This window comes from Malus domestica, chromosome 11, assembly GCF_042453785.1.
Source record: "Malus domestica chromosome 11, GDT2T_hap1".
NCBI lineage: Eukaryota > Viridiplantae > Streptophyta > Magnoliopsida > Rosales > Rosaceae > Malus > Malus domestica.
The window spans coordinates 15,822,582-15,841,526 of NC_091671.1; the positions used below are offsets into that span (position 1 = coordinate 15,822,582).

Here is an 18,945-nt window from a genome sequence, read left to right on the forward strand (position 1 = left end):
CCAATACCTTGTCTTCGTATTTCTCAATAATGAAATATATGATCTTCATGGGGACAACCCAAAAACCGAAGTGGGAGAAAAACTAGTAGTATGCATTGTTGAAACTAAGTAACTCTAAGGATTTCTCCCCTTGAGAATGACAAAACTTCTTAGGAGAACTTCTATGACTTCAAGCATGGCTCAAGTGACGGATGACCATTATTGTCCGGTTGAAATACCCAAATTAGTGCCTCATTAAAACTTTTCTAAGTAAAACTTGTACGATAAAAACTTAGCAAATGAAAAAAGAGTATGCAGGCCAAAGCGTCTCGAGATGTCTCCCCCTAACTAGCACACGACTGGGTGTTTTCCTTGAATATAGATATCGATGAGACACTTTACGCTAACTCCAAAGCCTACGTAACCTAGTACCTTTAACGTGCTTTTAAACTGAGCTCTTAGGTAAGGATTTGGTAAATAGGTTAGCATGGTTATCCTGGGAACCCATATGACGGACCTCAATCTTATTCTCTTACAATGATTCATGTGAGATAAAACCTAGCTTTATGTGTTTGGTGGCATCATCCTTGATAAAACCTAGCTTTAAATGGTTGGTACATGCAATGTTGTCATCATAGGTAATCGATATGTCATCGGTAGCAGAGGTTAACTTACATGTACTTTGAATATGCTTGACCATAACTCGTAGTTAGTGTAGCTTCATAAAAGGCTATGAGTACGGCATGATTAGTCAAGGTAGCAACTAAAGTTTGTTTTGTAGACGGTAAATGCCTAACCTGTCTGGGAACATACCTTGTGCAAGTCTAACAGTACTTAGCATCAGCAAACATAGCAAATACTGCATCAAACGTCTTGGAAAGTAGGTATAGAATAAGGCTATATCCATTATACTATTAAGGAATCAAAATATGTCTTTGATGCCATTTAAGTGAGGGCATATTGGCACGAAATTGTATCTCACCAGGAGATTCACAGCAAATGAGATTTCTAGTCTAATACACTGGTTAAGTACAACAAAGCTCCAATCATACTGAGATAAGGGAATTATGGTCCCACAATCGATCTCTTCGGCATCTTTCTTAGGATTTAAATATCCAAATATCGAAGAACTGTGGGAGTAATAGATGACTTGCTTCGAGGAAGTTAAATCGATGTAACACTTTGTGAGTGTAGTTCGATTGGTGGACTAAGATCTCGTTTTTATGGTTCTCTGTAGACCGATACAAAACATAGTCTTACCTAGATACTTCACCTCAAATTCCTTCTTCATGTGCATAGTAGACATTTGGATTTTTTCAAGAGTTCCAATAAGGTTCATGTCAATTATCGCAAAACCAGAGTTGGTGGTCTTAATGGACATGCACTAGCACAATTCTTCGTTCTCATATTCCATTCTCATATCAAGTACTCGGTTAAGCATTTGTACCACATCCTTTCGGATTGTTTCAAACCATATAACGAAAGCTTTAACCTAATTGAAAGTGTGTTTCGTGGTAGAGAACCCATTAATATGGGTATAATTGTATCTAGTTCCGCATAAAGATATGCAGTGACCAAGCTGTTAAGCTCATACTCAGTTTTTTTGGAAACTACTAAACTAATTAAGTAGCAAAATGTAATTACGTCCATTATGGGAAAGTACGTCTCCTTGTAATCAATACCAAGGCATTGTGACAAACCTTGCACCACGAAGCAAGCCTTATACCATATGACCTCATTATTCTCGTTGTTCGATGTCGTTGCTCTTTACTATTTTAGCAACCACCATATAGGCAAACACATCATCAATAATGATCTCGTTTTGTTTCCACATGTCTTCTAGACAAGTATAGTTTACAGATGTCTCAAAGTTCTAAGGATCGAGATTCCTAGGTCTTGCGCCCAGGATATTGTGGAATGAGCAAGGTAGTGACAGAAAGATCAAGACTTGGGATGACTAACCCTGTCTTTTCATGTGTCCCTGTTCTCCACCTTGGGGGAAGCTTGTCTTTCAAACCAGTAATTTACCTCACTTCAGGGAGGGATACTAGATTGGTTAGCCGCCAATATCATTCTTTGATCGTCAACAACTTGTTCTTTAGGAGCACGACGTCTGACTGGGATCAATTTAAGAACATTAATTCTTGTAGGGACATTTGTAGCATGAAAGTCTAATCTTGTGGGTATCATTATATCAATAAAGGCATGTTATGGGTTCCAAATAATGGATAATGGAAAAGGACACGTAACTGAAATAAATCCATTTCCTTCGTTGAAGCCTCTTTGAAACGTTATGGGGGTGCAATGGACATATGTACAACACACACAAACATGTGCAAGTACGTGACATTTGGCTTCTATCCATTCACCAAATGTTCTGCATAAAAGGGTTGGGTGGCAGTAGGCTTCATACTAACCAAATTATTTGCGTGTATTGTTGTATATAACCCCAAGTAGAAATCGGAAGCTTGGACCTCATCTAAATGATCAAGCAAGAAGTCTTACAAAAATGCAACATTTCTTGTGGACAATAGGGCGGTGTGGGACTATCAAGTCGATGCATCAACCAAAACCATAAACCAGTGGAAAGGTCTACATAGTGGTTCGATCGATCCAAAAGTATCTACTTGGATCCTTTCCAAAAAAATGAAGGGGCAAATATGTAATAAGTGAGGAGCACTTATTCTATAAAAGAACTTCTCACTCTCCTCATTAGGAGAGGTCAAGGTTTAGGCCATGGGAAGAGAGACAAACACAAAAAATAGGCTAGAGAGCACACTACCTCTAGCCTTCTTGTATATTCACCATTCAGAGTGAAACAATATCAACATCAGTGTGGACGTAGCCCAAACATTGAGGTGAACCACGATACATCTTGTGTTCTTTACTTTCTTGTAGATTCACGATCGAATTTATGTTGTTTTAAGACCCCTCCGGTTTTGTTTCCGGTTTTGTGCATCAACATTTAACGCCGTCTGTGGGAGTCGATACGAAAAGCTATGTCGGTTCTCTTTCATTTTTTCATCTCACCACCGTGAAAACTTCACAACCTCCACCTTGAATCTGCACAAACACACACCCACACACTGATCTTTTATGGACGATCCCACGGCGCCACCGAGAACCCCATCATCGTCTTCCTCCCAGCTCAATACGCCTCCAACACTGCTCCGCACTCCTCAGGCCCTCTAATCGCTAACCCTATCTCAACACATCGACCGCCTAATCAACTTCAACTACCACCAATCGTCGTCCAAGACCATCTACTCCAATAGGTTCATCCCCAGTAGATCCGGCTCCAACTTCCCCCTTTTCGACATCTCTAATACTCAATCAGAGAGTCGCGATAACTCATCAAGTGCCTACAGCACTCTCCTACGCGCTGCCCTTTTTGGCCCTGACGCCGGTGGTGTCATCCCTCCTGCGACGCCTGAGAAAATGAGCGTAATTCAGATGAACCCCCTAGTCCCAACATCTTTCGGTTCAAGACCGAGACTTACCGGTCAATGCACTCGCTTTCCCTTTTCAGGTTCTACGATGTGGTCACCGGGGTTCACCATAGCCCAATCAAGGCTCTTTGGAAGGTTCCTCGGTCGCCTTACAAGGTTTTGGATGCACTTGCTTTGCAAGATGATTTCTATTTGAATCTTGTCGACAAGTCTTTGCACAATGTGCTTGCCGTTGGGTTGGGAAATTGTGTTTATTTATGGAATGCTTGTAGTAGCAAGGTAACTAAGTTATGTGACTTGGGGATTGATGATAGTGTCTATTTCGTTGGCTGGGCTCAGCGTGGAACTCATCTTGCAGTTGGAACTAGCAATGGAAAAGTCCAATAGCAGGCGAGGAAGAACAGGAGAGGACCGAGGTCTCGGAACTCTCAATATATAAGGGTCACTTTCTACAGAACATGCAGGAAATGAAGTGGGAAACAAAAGCAAAAGCAAAGCAGAAAAACCGAGAAAAAGCAGAAAGCAAAAGTAAGGAATAAAAGGAGGTTTTCCTCTGCGAAAGCACATGAGGGACACTGCAAAAGCAAGGAATAAACATCCACATGCAAAAGCAAGGAATAAATGGAGGCTTTCTTTTGCGAGAGCACACGGGGGACATCGCAAAAGCAAGGAATAAAGGGAGCAGACCATAATTTCGTCAAAAATAAAGAAAAGAACTTTATTATCAGGCAAAATGGCTTTTGTCGACCACCAAGGAAGATGCCCACTCCATTGTCTAAAACGATAAGTTTATATTGGGCCTTGTTACTTAGGCTTCCAGACATTGAGCCCATGATTTATGTAAAATGGAAGGAGCCCTTAATTTATAAAAGGGCTTCATCACCCTCACATACAGAAGCCACAAGGCTCACAACCACAGTCCCTGCTCTCAAACTCTCTCTTTCTCTGGGGGACTCCCCCTCTTATCTTGTAATCATAAATAAAGAAAGAATGAAGCATGCCAAAAAAAAAAAAAAAGGCAAGCCCAAAATAATGGGTTAGAATGTTATGTGGATGGCGAAGGCCCATATGCCCAAAAGAGTCAGGCTCTATGGCTTCAAACTCCAACCTTCATCCCTCCACTTAAGGTTCACCCTCTATTATCACCAACCATGTGATCAAAAGTACATCCAGTACTCCAAAATTATTTAGCAGCCTACCATTATTATCATCAACCAAGTGATCAAAAGTATAACCTGTCAACCAAAAAATCATACATGAGCATCACTCATGACAATCACCACCATACATGAGCATCACTCATGACAATCACCACCATACATGAGCATCACTCATGTCAATCATACATAAACATTCATGAGCATCACTCATGTCAACATTCATGAGCATCACTCATGTCAACAACCATGAGCATCACTCATGTCAATCAACATTAACATTCATGAGCATTACTCATGTCAATCAGCTTCAAAAGCTTCATTTATAAAGCTCTAGCTTCGAAAGCTTCATTTACATAGCTCTAGCTTCGAAAGCTTCATTTACAGAGCTCCAGCTTCGAAAGCTTCATTTACAGAGCTCCAGCTTCGAAAGCTTCATTTACATAGCTCTAGCTTCGAAAGCTTTATTTACAAAAACTCCAGCTTTGAAAGCTTCATTTACAAAAGCTCCAGCTTCGAAAGCTTCATGTACAAAGCTCCGACTTCAAAGCTTCATTTACAAAAGCTCCAGCTTCAAAGCTTCACTTTCAAAGCCTCACCTATAAAACTTCACTTTCAAAGCTTCACATACAAAGCTTCAGTGCATGGTATACAAAGACTGCCTCCGAACAACCGCCACTTCGGCCTATACTTGGATTGAATTTGAAGTTTCCAGCCAACAGACTCTATTGACTGAAGACTTGGGGAACTACACTATGTACCATATATTTAGGGCCTCCGCAACTGCGCCTCATGAAAAATACTTGGGGGACTTAGCCCATTATTTATGTACTGAGGAGCAAACCCTTATTCTATAAAAGGGACTCCCTCACTTTCATTAGAGAGCACCCATTATTCATGTATTGAGGAGTGAAACCTTATTCTATAAAAAGGACTCCCTCACTTTCATTAGAGAGCAACCATTATTTATGTATTGAGGAGCGAGCCCTTATTCTATAAAAGGAACTTCCTCACCATCATTAAAGAGCATTGCCGCCTGCTGAGCAACCGCCTCACCGCGAGCATCACTCTAGCCCATCATTTATGTATTGAGAAACGGGACCTTATTCTATAAAAGGGACTCCCTCACCTTCAACGCCACAAGCCGAGCCAACCAAGGTAACATAAGCCACAAGCCGAGCAGCCTCATAACATGTGCTACTTCTAGTTGAGCATCATTTCACATTGAGCACCGCCTCATATCGAGTATTCAGTTATAGACGACATCTAGTTACTTCGGCCCACACATGGACTAAATTTCAAGTCTCCAGCCAAAAGACTCTCTTGACTGAAGACTTGGGGGACTACTGTTTGTACCATATTTAAGGCCTTCGTGTTTAGAGCTCGTACAAATACTTAGGGGACTCAAATGTAATTATGTAATAAATGAAGGAGCAAATATGTAATAAGTAAGGAGCCCTTATTCTATAAAAGGACTCCTCATTCTCCTCATTAGGATAGGTCAATGTTTAGGCCATGGGAAGAGAGACAAACACAGAAAATAGGCTAGAGAGCACATTGCCTCTAGCCTTCTTGTATATTCACCATTTAGAGTGAAACAATATCAATATCAGTGTGGACGTAGCCCAAACATTGGGGTGAACCACGATACATCTTGTGTTCTTTACTTTCTTGCAAATTCACGGTCAGATTTATGTTGTTTTAAGACCCTTCCGGTTTTGTGCATCAACATATTTCATCTTTCTCAATGGATGACCATGTGATGCACAAAGTATACGACACATCATATTCCTTCCTAGGTGTCCAAGACGGTGGTGCCAGAGTTAGAAAATGCTCAAGTTAATTTGCTTTAGCAAAATGACTAGGTTTTCCTCGATCTTTCAGATATTTGTCTTATAGAGACTCGACGAGAATGCTTTCAACTTCTCTAAGATGTGATTTCGGGTGTATGAAGTGAAAGTGATGCAAAGATATTCAACACCATTTTTTTTAAGGTTTGTCATGCCCTTCTATCGGTGGTGTCAAGCCACTGATTGTTGTCATCGAGGATTCAGTAGGCGCGAAGTTAAGGAAATAAACGCAGTTACGTAAAATAATGTGTGTGGTAGCACTGTCCTCTAGACAACTGTCCTCTAGACAATCAACTTCCTATAACATACCAATGAAAATTAAGTCAAGTCTTTCAAAAAGTTTTCAACTTTATTAACGTAAATTATTCGAGAACAAAAATTCCAAAAGAATTAAAACAATAACCATGCGGGCTTAAGAAACCATTAGGTTCCCATAATGGCCTAATAATCTAAAAATAAAAGAAAAATCATCCATATAACAAACGGAAAATTCCAAGTGGCGGCATGCCAACATCCATTAGTAGTCATCTAGCTCAATGAAATGAAACAAATAAAGCCATGTCATTCGGGATAGCTTAGGTTCCCATGTTATTATGCTCGACGAGGTTGCTTTCTCTCTGATGACAATTGTGATAACTATCAACAACATCAGAAGGTGCACGACAAGTTCAAATCCAGTGATTAGTTCCATTATAACAGAAGGAAAATTAGGCTTATTCTTTGGTTAAGGGCACTACTAATCTTATTGATGTTGTTCCTAGACTTCTTGTGAAATCTAACCACAAAACTTCAAAATTGACAGGATTCGACAGACTTTGGAGACATACTCGTTGACAGTTTTAAAGTCATGTGATAGGAGCATATTTATGCGACTTAGTTAGTTTGTTATCTTGCATTTTCATAGTTTGTTTGTGTTTATTATTGTGTTTTAAGCTATTTCGTGTGTTGTAGGTCAAAATGACAAAGTTGGCAAGAAAGTGCAATTTGGAGCATTTTGAAGCAGTTTTGGGCATCAATTGGATAGCTTATGAGTGGAGCAAGATGGATGGACGAATTTGAAGTTCAAGAGGCTAGGAATGTGCTGAAAAGATGAAGAAAATAAATCCAAGACAAAGAAGATAAGGAATCAGCTCAAAAGAAGGAACATTATCCAAAACCTTATCCAACCTTATCTTATCTAAACTAACCTTATCTTATCTTATCCTATCCCAATCTTATCATGCCTTAAATCCAACTGCAAGGGGGACTCTTTATCACATTAGAATGCCTAATATCTGATTCTAGAAGCCCTGAAATAATGCAAATAACCTGATCCTTCTTCCCCCTAGAAATCTGACGAATTTCCTACTCCTTTTCATCCTTGGAATCTGATGAGAATTGTCCTTGTTCTTTGCTGATTTGGAGTCCTAATTCAACCCTTTTTGGCTGTGCCTTTTCTCCCTATAAATACATATTTTCTGCCACAATTCAAACAACCACCCTCTACCATCCAATCACCACACCATCCACCACAATTTCGTGCACCACACATACAAGAGCCAAAACATCAGAAAATACATACTTGTGCGCAGATTTGCAAGGAAGAAAGGAGAGGAGACAATTAGAGTCGTGCCCTGCCATTCAAGCTTGGATTGCTAGACATTCCTAGGTGTATTTTATCCTTAGTTTTAGTTCAATGTTTGTTTTAATTTGGTTTTATGTTTTCAAAGACATGAGGACCTAATTTCTTTTTAGTTAGAGGTGAATTCGAAGCCGTGATTATATGCTTTATATGAATTGATTACATCCAGTTATTGTTTCTTGAGTCTTGAATGTGATTTGCTTATCTAAGTTATTAAAACTTGTTTATGTATGTTAATTAAGGGTCGACACTTAATTTGCATGCATGAATTTGATGCTAGAGTATAAGGGAGTTTCACCTAATCGTTATGAACTTATATTCACAAGTAGTAGAGGTTGCTAGTCACAATGGTGTTAAGTAAATCCTTGGCAAGAGTATCATGCTTTTCATAGTTACGAATGCCTCGTCAATGCTTATGATTTTCAAAGAACTTAATGACCTTTGATATGTTTTCTATCATGCTTTTCATAGTTAGGGGACTTGAGAAGGATAATTTGGTTGTGATGCGTATCCTGTCCAATTCAATGAAGTAAGGAAAATTTGATGGTTAATTTGTGTTGTCACGGTTAACTTGGGGTGTTGTCATTCATGGTTTAAAGGAACAATATTGGAAATTGGTTTATGTTTGCATATGTCATGTGTGGAGAAGGACCTTTTAACTAGCCTTTCACCCTTTTCAATTCACCAAATTCGTCCAGAGTATTTAGAGTCTTTAATTTTGTTTTGTTTTACTTTAAATTCGTCAAAAACCCAATCCCCTTTACTTTGTTGAGTCAAGTTAGTTAGAATCTGTCCAATTTGTGTTTTTAAGTGTTTTTAAGTATTTTGAGTCAAGTTAAAATCAATTTTCGTCTAATTCACCCTCTAGTGTCTAATTTTAGTCTATTTGATTGTTTTGTGTTGTTTTGAGTCTTTTTAGTTTGTTTTGAGTTCTTTGAGTCTCGCTAAGTGTTTTTAAGTCTAGTTTTGTGTTTTTGAGTCATATTTGTGTAGATTAGCAGCCCTAGTTAATCCCCAGCCTAGAACGATCCCTACTTTCATAGACTACAACTATCTTAATAGGGTTTAATTTGTGTGTTAGAATATTTCACATCATCATGGAAGAAGAGATTGTGCCAATCGTTTCTTGCTTGAGGAAAGAATATTAACTTCTGATGATTAAAGCGGTCCACTTAGGCTTCCCATAAGGACTTCAAGTCATCCTTAGCCAGAAACCCGGTTTGTAGGGCTTCAGCCATTCGCTTTCGAATAAAAATGAGGGTCTTAGCTTTTTGGGACTCATTGGCAACATCATCTAGGATTGCGTCTAGCATCTTCCTTGCCTTGAGGTACATCTTGACATCTTGGGCCTACTTGAGGTAGTTAGTGCCAAAGATATCAAGTGAACTCTAACTTGTCCAAGTTTGACATCTTTTATGCTGGAAAAGAGGTGGATTAATACTTCAGATTTAATCAAAATGGCTGTAAAATCTTTAAAGATTCGTTTTGCAAGAAAACTTTGAGGTTCTATTTGGTGAATAAGAGTTTAAGGGTGTGAGCTTGGACCAAAGATGTCGACTCATAGTGAGGCATGTGTTAGTCGATCTAATTAAGCTCATGTTTTGTTGCTTCTTGACTTAGAAAATTTCAAAAGTCAAGTGAGCTTGAAACTCAAAAACAAATTAATTCAATTAATGCTTCTTGAATGAATTACTTGGGCTCTTATTCGAATATTCTGCTTGAATTTGGAATTGGGCTTCGACTGGAAGTGAATTGGGTTATCCACTGGAAAGCAAAAAATAGCGCAGTCGACTGGAATGCAGGTTTGTATCGATTGGAATACTAAATTTGCATTTGACTGAATATGAGTTGGGTTTTTGACTGAAAGACCAATATGGGCTTTCGCCTAGAATGCATGGGGACACACTTTTGGGAGTCGGGTTAGGTTTACTTCTAGAAGCCAACTAACAACAAAGTTAATAGGAATTTGTAGCAATGGAGATTGAGGCATCATAGGGCTTTGCAAAATTACAAAAGTAATAAGAAAAATATGATAATGGGGTTCATGCTTCATGAGATGTGTAAACACATAATTATGAGTTTGGCATGAACTTGAAATCATGAAACAAAATATTTACTTCAACACAAAAATGATCCTACTTTAAAAATTCAGAAAAAAACTGAAAGTTTGTTGCCAAAAGTGAGAAAAACCAATCTGCATGTTTTTGCCACGCAAAATTGGTCGAGAATATCTTTAGTAGCGGCTGGACAAAAGTGCAATATCAAAGGGCTTTCGCGATGGTAGGGAAAAGACTGGAGCAACATGGATTCTGAGGTGGTTGGATTCTGCAAGGAAAGAGACTTTTCACCATGAATTCATTTGCTGCAATAGGATCTTTGCGACAACCTTGAAGGTTTTCTGAATTTTTTCTTTTTGCTACTAGTATGGCTGCAAAAGAATGTCTAGTGTTTTGGGAGCATATTTTCTAGTGGTTTTTTATTCCGTCAAGTACAAAAGTTTTGAAACCTGTTTTAGTGGACTAACTAAGGGTGGTTTGGTATGGGATCCTAAACCTAAAATAGATCTCAAATCCCAAATCGAAAATTTTGTGGACGAGAATTTGAAGACCAATTCCGAACCGAAATTTTGGTATTCCTAAAATGTTTTTAGTGTTTCAGGATTGGATTTTGGGTTTTAGGCTTTTGGGCTAAACTTTGAAATTTTTGAACTGATAGCTAAAATTTGGGCAATTGGCCTAAAATTGTGTTGCCCAATTTCAATTGTGATTTAGGCCTTTTACCTCATACCAATTTGAAATTTCATAATAATTGAAATACCAATTCATTCATATCAAGTCAAATTGATGTTCCAAAGTTTCAAACTACTTAATTTCATACTTCTATTTCTAATATAGTCTACTATCAAACTACTTAAATTCAACATTCAACATGCATGCAACCGAAATAAACATATACACATTTTGGTTTGGTTCAGGATTCCCTAACCATTTAATATGTAATCCCGATTCCCGTACCGAAAGTTTGGGATTGGTTCGGTTTGGAGTCCCCAAAATTTCGGTATTATCGGTTCGGGAATTTTTTGGTATGGGATCGGGACTTTTTGGTGTGGTTTGAGATTTTCATGAAAAATTCCAGCCCTAGGTCTGACCATCTTAGCAAATTACACAAATATCCCTAATTTATTTGTAAGTGAGAGGTCTTAGATTCGATTCTCACCAAAGACGAATTTGACCACATTATTGCTAACCCCTTGTAAGGTTTAGTTCACTCCCTATATCCCTTTAGTGTAAATAATAGCGTTTGTTCAAAAATAAAAATTAGGAGGACTAAATGGCTAATCAATTGAAGGATGGATATTTGAGTCACCATTCACTCAACGGTTACACTAACTAGTGATGGACATAAATATCCTGCAATACTTTCTAAATGTCATATATTTTTTAATTTTAGAAAGAATTTTTTTTTTAGTACAAATTTCTAGAGGATTATTTATTTATTTTTTAAACCAAGTAGCTGGATTCGATCAGGCGGGATGAATGTATAATATTAGAAAAAATCATATTCATATATTCCAATGTTGGTGGGCTGTTAAGTTTGACTGTACTTCCTTGCTTAATTTCCTTCCCTCGATCGTGTACCTGCAGGAATCCCACGGCAAAGAAATGATGAAACAGCGAAATTGTAGACTCACGCTTAGCTAGCCAGCCATTCTAGAAGTCCTCGCAAGTCGCAACCACGGTTCCACCCACATGTCAAAATTGTATTCATATATTCCAATGTTGGTGGGCTCTTAAGCTCTCGCAATAAAGTTAAGAGAAATTTCAATGCCACATGCATCACCAAATTATATCACTTTTAAAAAAGAATAAAAAAAAATTACTATGAATACCTTTGTATTCTTTAGTATTAAAAAATTAGACAATTGACTAAAATGATGAAAAACTTAATCTAAATTGTCAGATTGATCGGATAGACTTGTCATTTCATTTTTATAGACCCATCATTTTAAAGTTGGTTAGTTCACCACTTAGATGTTGTCATTAATCAGAACATATAATTTCCAAGAAAAAAAATTTACTACTTTCTTTTTGTATTAGCCCGGCCACCTAACATAAACCCTAACCTTAATTTAGTCTACATGATTGAGAAAAAATTCAATGTTTTATTCTCTTGATGGGGTATGAGTATTATTGGACACCCATCGACAAAATAAATAGTGATTTTTAAAGCTTACTTCCCACCCACTAGGAAAAAAAAAATCTGAATATGGAAGAATGAAACAAATTAGGGTTTCAGGGAAGCATTACCATAGTTGGCACTATCCTTTCCACAGGTCCCATAACGCCATAAGTTCTGAATTAGTGAGAGGGAACTAGAACTAGCTAACCAACAAAGGAAGGCAGTTGTCCTCAAAGTCCATAAAAATTGCTTCAAAACTATCAAATTAAAGTGCACAGTGACTTTTTAAAGTTTCAATAGCAGAACTCTTAAAATATGTAATTTTTGCACTTTGTTTATACGTTGGAATCCATACATTTTCTGTTTCGGGTTAAGTTAGTCATGCAAAAGTTTTGTATGGTGGGCTGAGATTAAACAAAGGTAGCTCGAAGATAATTATAGATATTTTTCTCAGTCCGTTGATTTTAATACGACGTATTATGACCACGTGAAACTTGATGAGAAACGTCCGAGCTTCTCAGTGTCTAGCTCTATAGAAAGGAACCATTTCTTCCATTTATCATCACAACCATACTCACTCAACAGTTTTCTATTTCCTCTTCATCGATCGACTTACATATTATTCTTTTCACTTATCCTCTTCTGAGATCTTCACAATGTGGATTTTGTATAAAAATAAATAAATGAAAAAACATTAGGACGAGCAAAGAGTAGGAAAGTACATATGTCTAACCATCATAACCAACTTTAAAAAATAGTCATACCTTTCCTAAATATCAACAAAATATCCCTAATATGTCTAAACATCATAATATCAACAAAAAGTTAGTCATTCCTATCCATCATGTTGTCATCTAATCAGTCATTAGATTTATAATATGTTGAAACTAAATTCGCGCACTGCCGTGAGTGGTGAAGATGCATGAATCCGAGTGACCTGTAAAATAGTAAACAACTGTGAGCAAGCCTCACACCGAGGGAAGGGGGAGGGGGTGTGGCGGCGGCGGGGGTGTGTGTAGGCCAAAAGCTCTTTGACGGTGAAGTTAGTAAGCAATTATAAGACTCAATCAGTGGGCAAAGGAATTAGAGTATAAAGATTGCGTTACCAAAACGAGCCTAGATAGGTGTATTTATACCAACTGGGAAATAAACCTTTTTAGGATAAAATCTTTAATCTAAGTCAAAAAATTCCAAGCAGATATTTAGAAGTAAATACCTCATCCTCCATTTTGAGCTCTTATATATATATATATATATATATAGAGAGAGAGAGAGAGAGAGAGAGAGAGAGAGAGAGAGAGAGAGAGAGAGAGAGAGAGAGAGCTAGCTTAAGGGGAGGGATCCCCATTTTTTGAAAAAAATGGGGATTAGGTGTGGGGCCCACTTCACATCAAATTTCAACGATCCGAACCGTCTATTTTGTTAGTCTCGATTCATAGATCATCCTTGCAAAAATTCAATTCAATCCGAAACAATTTGCCTATTTAATTATCAATATCAAATTTCATATTTTCTTATATAACAAAGTATTCGTTCATTTCCTTGAACCCAATTAGATGTCTTAAACATTTCCAATTTAGCTAATATTTTGCAAAGATGATCTATGAATCGAGACTAACAAAATAGACTATTCGGATCGTTGAAATTCGATGTGGAGTGGGCCCCACACCTAATCCCCAATTTTTTCAAAAAATGGGGATCCCTCCCCTAAAGCTCTCTGTGTATATATATATATAGTTTGGTACTTGTTTCAAGGAAGAGAGAGTTGACCATTCTTCCACAATTCAAAAGTTGTATGCTGCCCATTAATAGTATTAAACTTTTCATTGTAATTTGAAATCGAATTTTCCAAAAGATCTCACATTAAAGTTATGAGAAATTTAAATGTCATGGGCATCACCTAATTATGTTGCTTTTAAAAAACAATACAAAAAATTACTAAGATTACCTTTGAATTTTTTTAGTATTAAAAAAATGACAATCGACTAAAATGATGAAAAATTTAATCTTTATCACCAAATTGATCGAATACTCTTATAGACTCGTCATTTTCATTTTTATAGACCCATCATTTTAAAATTGGTTAGTTCAGCACTTAGATATTAAAATCATCAGTTAGAACAGATAATTTCCAAAAGAAAATTGCTACTTAATTCCTTTTGTATTAGCCCAGCCACCTAACATAAACCTTACTTAGTCTATATAATTGAGAAAAAAATTCTGTTTTGTTGTATTTATGTCAAAGTTAGAGAGATAACCTTTTAGTGAATGGAGCGAGGCAGGTTAAAATGTCACACTGAAACGATAGCACAAGAGGATAACAAATAAAAGATGGAGGAAGAGATGATATTATTGATCTTCCTTTTCTTCTGTATATTCTCTCTATATCTTTTGAAAGCATACGGAGTGCTCTATTTATAGAGCAACACCGAACTAATGCATTAACTGCACTTTGAAATTTACATCACCCATTTTGACAATACCATCTCTTGCATCTCCAAATTCCATTTCACTTTGCATGGACATTGAAAACTTTTACCAAAGTACTGTGGGCATTCACTACCCACCAGCATTTTCAACACTCCCCCTTGAATGCCCACATATCAACATCAGTTGCCTTGTTAAAACCTTGCTTGAAAAAACCCAATGGGAAAAAACCATAGCGAAGGAAAAAAAAGTACAACTTTACCTGGATTGTTGATATAGTGTTAAGTATGCTTATGTTGCCTCGTTAACACCTTGATAGGAAAAACTAGTGGAAAAAATCTTAATCGAAGAAAAAAGAGTACAACATGCATGTATTATGGATGCTCCCCCTCATATGTATCTCCCACTTATTCCGCATTCTCCAAATTGGAGGAAGAGATGATATTATTAATCTTTCTTTTCTTCTGTATATTCTCTCTATATCTTTTGAAAGCATACGCAGTGGAAGGGATACTGCCAAGTATTGTAATGCTTCCCTGAAACCCTAATTTGTATCATTCTTCCCTATTTCTGATTTTCTTTTCTTTTTTCTTGGTGGGTGAGAAGTAAGCTTTAAAATCACTATTTATTTTGGCGATGGGTGGCCAATAATGTCATACCCGTTAAGAGAATGAAACATGTTGAAAATGCTGGTGGGTAGTGAATGCACACAGTACTTTGGCAGAAGTTTTCAATTATTTATACGTTGGAATGTAGACATGTTCTGTTTGGGGTTGATTTAGTCATGCAAAAGTTTTGTATGGTGGGCTGGAGATTAAACAAAGGTAGCTCGAAGGTACTTTTTGGATACAAGTATATATTTTACACTAAGAGAATGAGAAAGTTCGTTAAGCCACACAATGAATAACTTGATTTGGGATTGAATTTGTCATCTACGAGATTCGAACCTAACCTCTTACTTACAAGTGAAGAAGAATATCACCAGACCGTAATACTGAGTGGCAGTTCGCAGGTATTTAATTCTATATATTTTTCTTACGCCATCCATATGTCGGTTGATTTTAATACGATGTATTATGACCACGTGAAAATTGATGAGATGTCCTAGCTTCTCAGTGTCGAGTTCTATAAAAAGGAACCATTTCTTCCATTTATCATCACAACCATACTCACTCCACAGTCTTCCTATTTCCTCTCCATCGATCGACTTACATATTATTCTTTTCACTTATCCAGTTCTGATATATATAATACTCTCTGTCCTTGAAAAGCTATGGCTCAAGTTGCTGCTCAAACCATGGATGTAACAAGCATCAAATCGCTTGCTGAATCACCTGCTCTCAGCTCTGTTCCTTCTGCTTATGCCTTCAACATGAACCGAAATGATGAAGCAGATCCAAACGATCCTGAATTCGCAATCCCCATAGTTGATATGTCTCTTCTCACCTCCGAATCTCCTGATCAACGGTCCAAAATCATCCAAGACCTCGTCAAAATTTGCCAAGAATGGGGTTTCTTCATTGTATGTACTTCAACTCAATAATGATTAATTTACTAGATGTTAAATTATGTTTTAGAGTTCCCTCAAGTAACTAGATGGTATTTATTATATGCAAAACACATAGTAGACCACTTTTCAAATTTAAGTGAGTTCCACATAAATAAATGGGGTCCATTTCTATTAGAAAGGCGGTCAACAAGAGAATCCGTAGATACAGTGAAAATAATGTTATTCTAATAAAATACAAAAACATAGATCAGATTAATCATGATCATGATGAATTCAATGCAGGCGATTAACCACGGAGTCCCAGAGAGCCTAATGAAGGCGATGATTGATGCGTGCCATGGATTTTTCAGCCTCCCAGACGAAGAGAAGGAGGAGTTCAAATCCGGAAACGATGTGCTGGAGATGTTCAAGTACGGAACCAGCTACAATCTTGCATTGGACAAGGTTCTTCTCTGGAGGGACTTCTTCAAGGTGAGAGTACATCCTGAGTTCTACTCCCTCTACAAACCGGCTTGCTTCAGTGAGGTCTCAATGGAGTTTAGCAAGAGAACAAGAGAAGTAGCATTGGAGATAATACGCGCAATCTCAGAAAGCTTGGGATTGGAGCCCAACTACATACACGACGCAATGAACATGGATCGCGGCATACAAATGCTCGCCGCCAACTACTATCCGCCTTGCCCTCAGCCAGAACATGCAATTGGTATACCACATCACACTGATCATGGCCTTGTCACTCTGCTCATCCAGAATGAGATGAATGGCCTCCAGGTTGAACACAACGGCAAATGGCTCACCGTCAATGGCCCTGCTAACGGTTTCTTTGTCAACCTAGCCGACCAAATGCAAATTCTTACTAATGGCAAATACAAGAGTGTGATGCATCGGGCCACGGTGAACAACAAAGCTACAAGGATATCTATTGCCGTACCACATGGACCATCTGTTGATACAATTATCGCACCGGCGCCGGAGTTGCTGGAAAAAGAATGCCAAGCTCCGAAATACATTGGAATGAACTATAAGGAGTATATACAGCTTCAGCAAAGCAGCAAGAACTACATGAAATCCACCTTTGATCATATCCTAGCCTAACTAATTAAGCTTTATACAGAGTCCCATGGCTTTGTCGCACGACAAAGGATCTCAACCACATTGAAAGAGCTGCAGCTTCCTTTTGGTTTCTTTTTCTTCGAACTGTTTTTTATCAAAATTTCTCTTCTTTTTTCTGAATGATCATGTCATATTCGGTGTCTGATGCGTTATTAGCGCCAAACTGCTTTGTGGTTCAATAATATTTGGTAGGATAACATGTTTGCAGACGTGAAGCACATAGCTCATCCCTTGTGAATAACGTATTTTTATTGTATAATTTTATAATTGGAATTGTTCGATTTCTTTATCTTTATTTGAGACTATTCCTACAAAAAAAATCATTAAATCAGAGAACGTTTGATTACCCAAATGTATCAAATAAAAAGGCAATTCATCATACATACGTTACTTGGTAGTCACATTGTCGAAATACATGTTGTGTGCCTCTTTTAAGAAGCAATTCAAGTGTTTTTTCAGGAAACACTTGCATTTGGTTGAAAAGTTTCAATGTGCTTTTAATAAAAACGTTTTAAGTGAAAGTATTTCTGAGTAATTAAAATAATTTTTGGCAAAAAGAAGTTTTAAAGAAGCCATATTTTTTTTTTCCACTTGTGAGTTTGAACTGAATTATCTTTATTTTGCATGTTATTTGAATTGGACATCCGTCAGGCACCTTCTAGATGTATTATACGTTATCTACCCCCATTATAAATTATAATCAAATACATCCTGTGACTTCATTTCGATCTAAATGAGTCAATGAAGAAAACGAGCATGTTTCTCTTTTCTTGTTTTCAGTTTTCCATTAGAAATGAAGAAAACGTCTAACTATTTTTTAACTATTGCAGTTTTGCGTTGGCACAATATATTTTTCTTTTTCATTATCAAACTTATGTTTGCATTGGTTTTTTTCAAGGGATGCTAATGGGATTGTATATCGTCTAACCCGATTTAGCCTACAATGTCTCGAGTGGGTGTATACTAGTATGTCGTGGCTTATGGACCTTATCCATGCCAAGTCTGTAGTGGAGGTCTAAGTTTAATGTGCGTGTGAGGCCTCTTTTCCTTCGTCGAGCTTTTTCCTATTCGATTTTGTTTGTCAAGTTTTTTCAGAAGCCATCTATTTGTTTTTCATATGCTTGTCTTTGTATGACTTGGTTACCATGAATAGAATTCTCTTTTACCCTCACAAAAATAAAATTAAATAAATAAATAAAAACTGAACTCAACAAACACATTTTTCACCATTTATTATTTTGGAAGTAAAAAAAATGGATTACGACCTAAACCTTTCATACAGCTCACCAACAATTAAATTCGGAAAGAAATTTAGAAAAAAATCCGGTGAGCTTTAATTATAGGGAACTTTAACGAAAAGCACCCGGTACTGTTCACTTTAACGAAAAACCACATTTTTTCACTAAAAAGTCAATCCTGGTACTATTCACTTTACCCTTAAAACTCAAAGTTTTCAAACCATTTTCATTAGTTTTACTTTTATATTAGGTTTCGCGGAATGACTTCCCCGGGAATTACTTACCGAGAACTTCGAATCGAAGTATACAAAGTTGAGTTAAAAGAAAAGGTTATATATGCAATAAAAAGTTACCATGTACTTGCCCTATTTGAGTTATTTTCTATGTCATTGTCTCTGTTGGTGGGCTGTCTGTTTGACTAT

At 37.3% G+C, this 18,945-nt stretch overlaps 1 protein-coding gene and 1 pseudogene across 1 annotated transcript; both read left to right on the forward strand.

Annotated features, from left to right (window-relative positions):
• Window positions 1-3,075: 3,075 nt before the first annotated feature.
• Window positions 3,076-3,815, forward strand: LOC103440231 (B-type cell cycle switch protein ccs52A-like; annotated as a pseudogene).
• An 11,984-nt stretch (window positions 3,816-15,799) lies between these two features.
• On the forward strand, window positions 15,800-17,574 carry LOC103408654 (2-oxoglutarate-dependent dioxygenase 19-like). Its single transcript, XM_008347488.4, has 2 exons — window positions 15,800-16,184; window positions 16,455-17,574. Exons 1-2 carry the CDS (start codon window positions 15,936-15,938, stop codon window positions 17,265-17,267), a joined length of 1,062 nt encoding a protein of 353 aa, XP_008345710.1. The 5' UTR covers window positions 15,800-15,935; the 3' UTR covers window positions 17,268-17,574.
• Window positions 17,575-18,945: the final 1,371 nt, after the last annotated feature.

Excerpts from the sequence above, each read along its gene's own strand:
- LOC103408654 (XM_008347488.4), top strand. The coding sequence starts at position 15,936 with ATGGCTCAAGTTGCTGCTCAAACCATGGATGTAACAAGCATCAAATCG. Across the intron at positions 16,185-16,454 it reads AAGAATGGGGTTTCTTCATT|GCGATTAACCACGGAGTCCC; the intron begins GTATGTACTTCA and ends AATTCAATGCAG.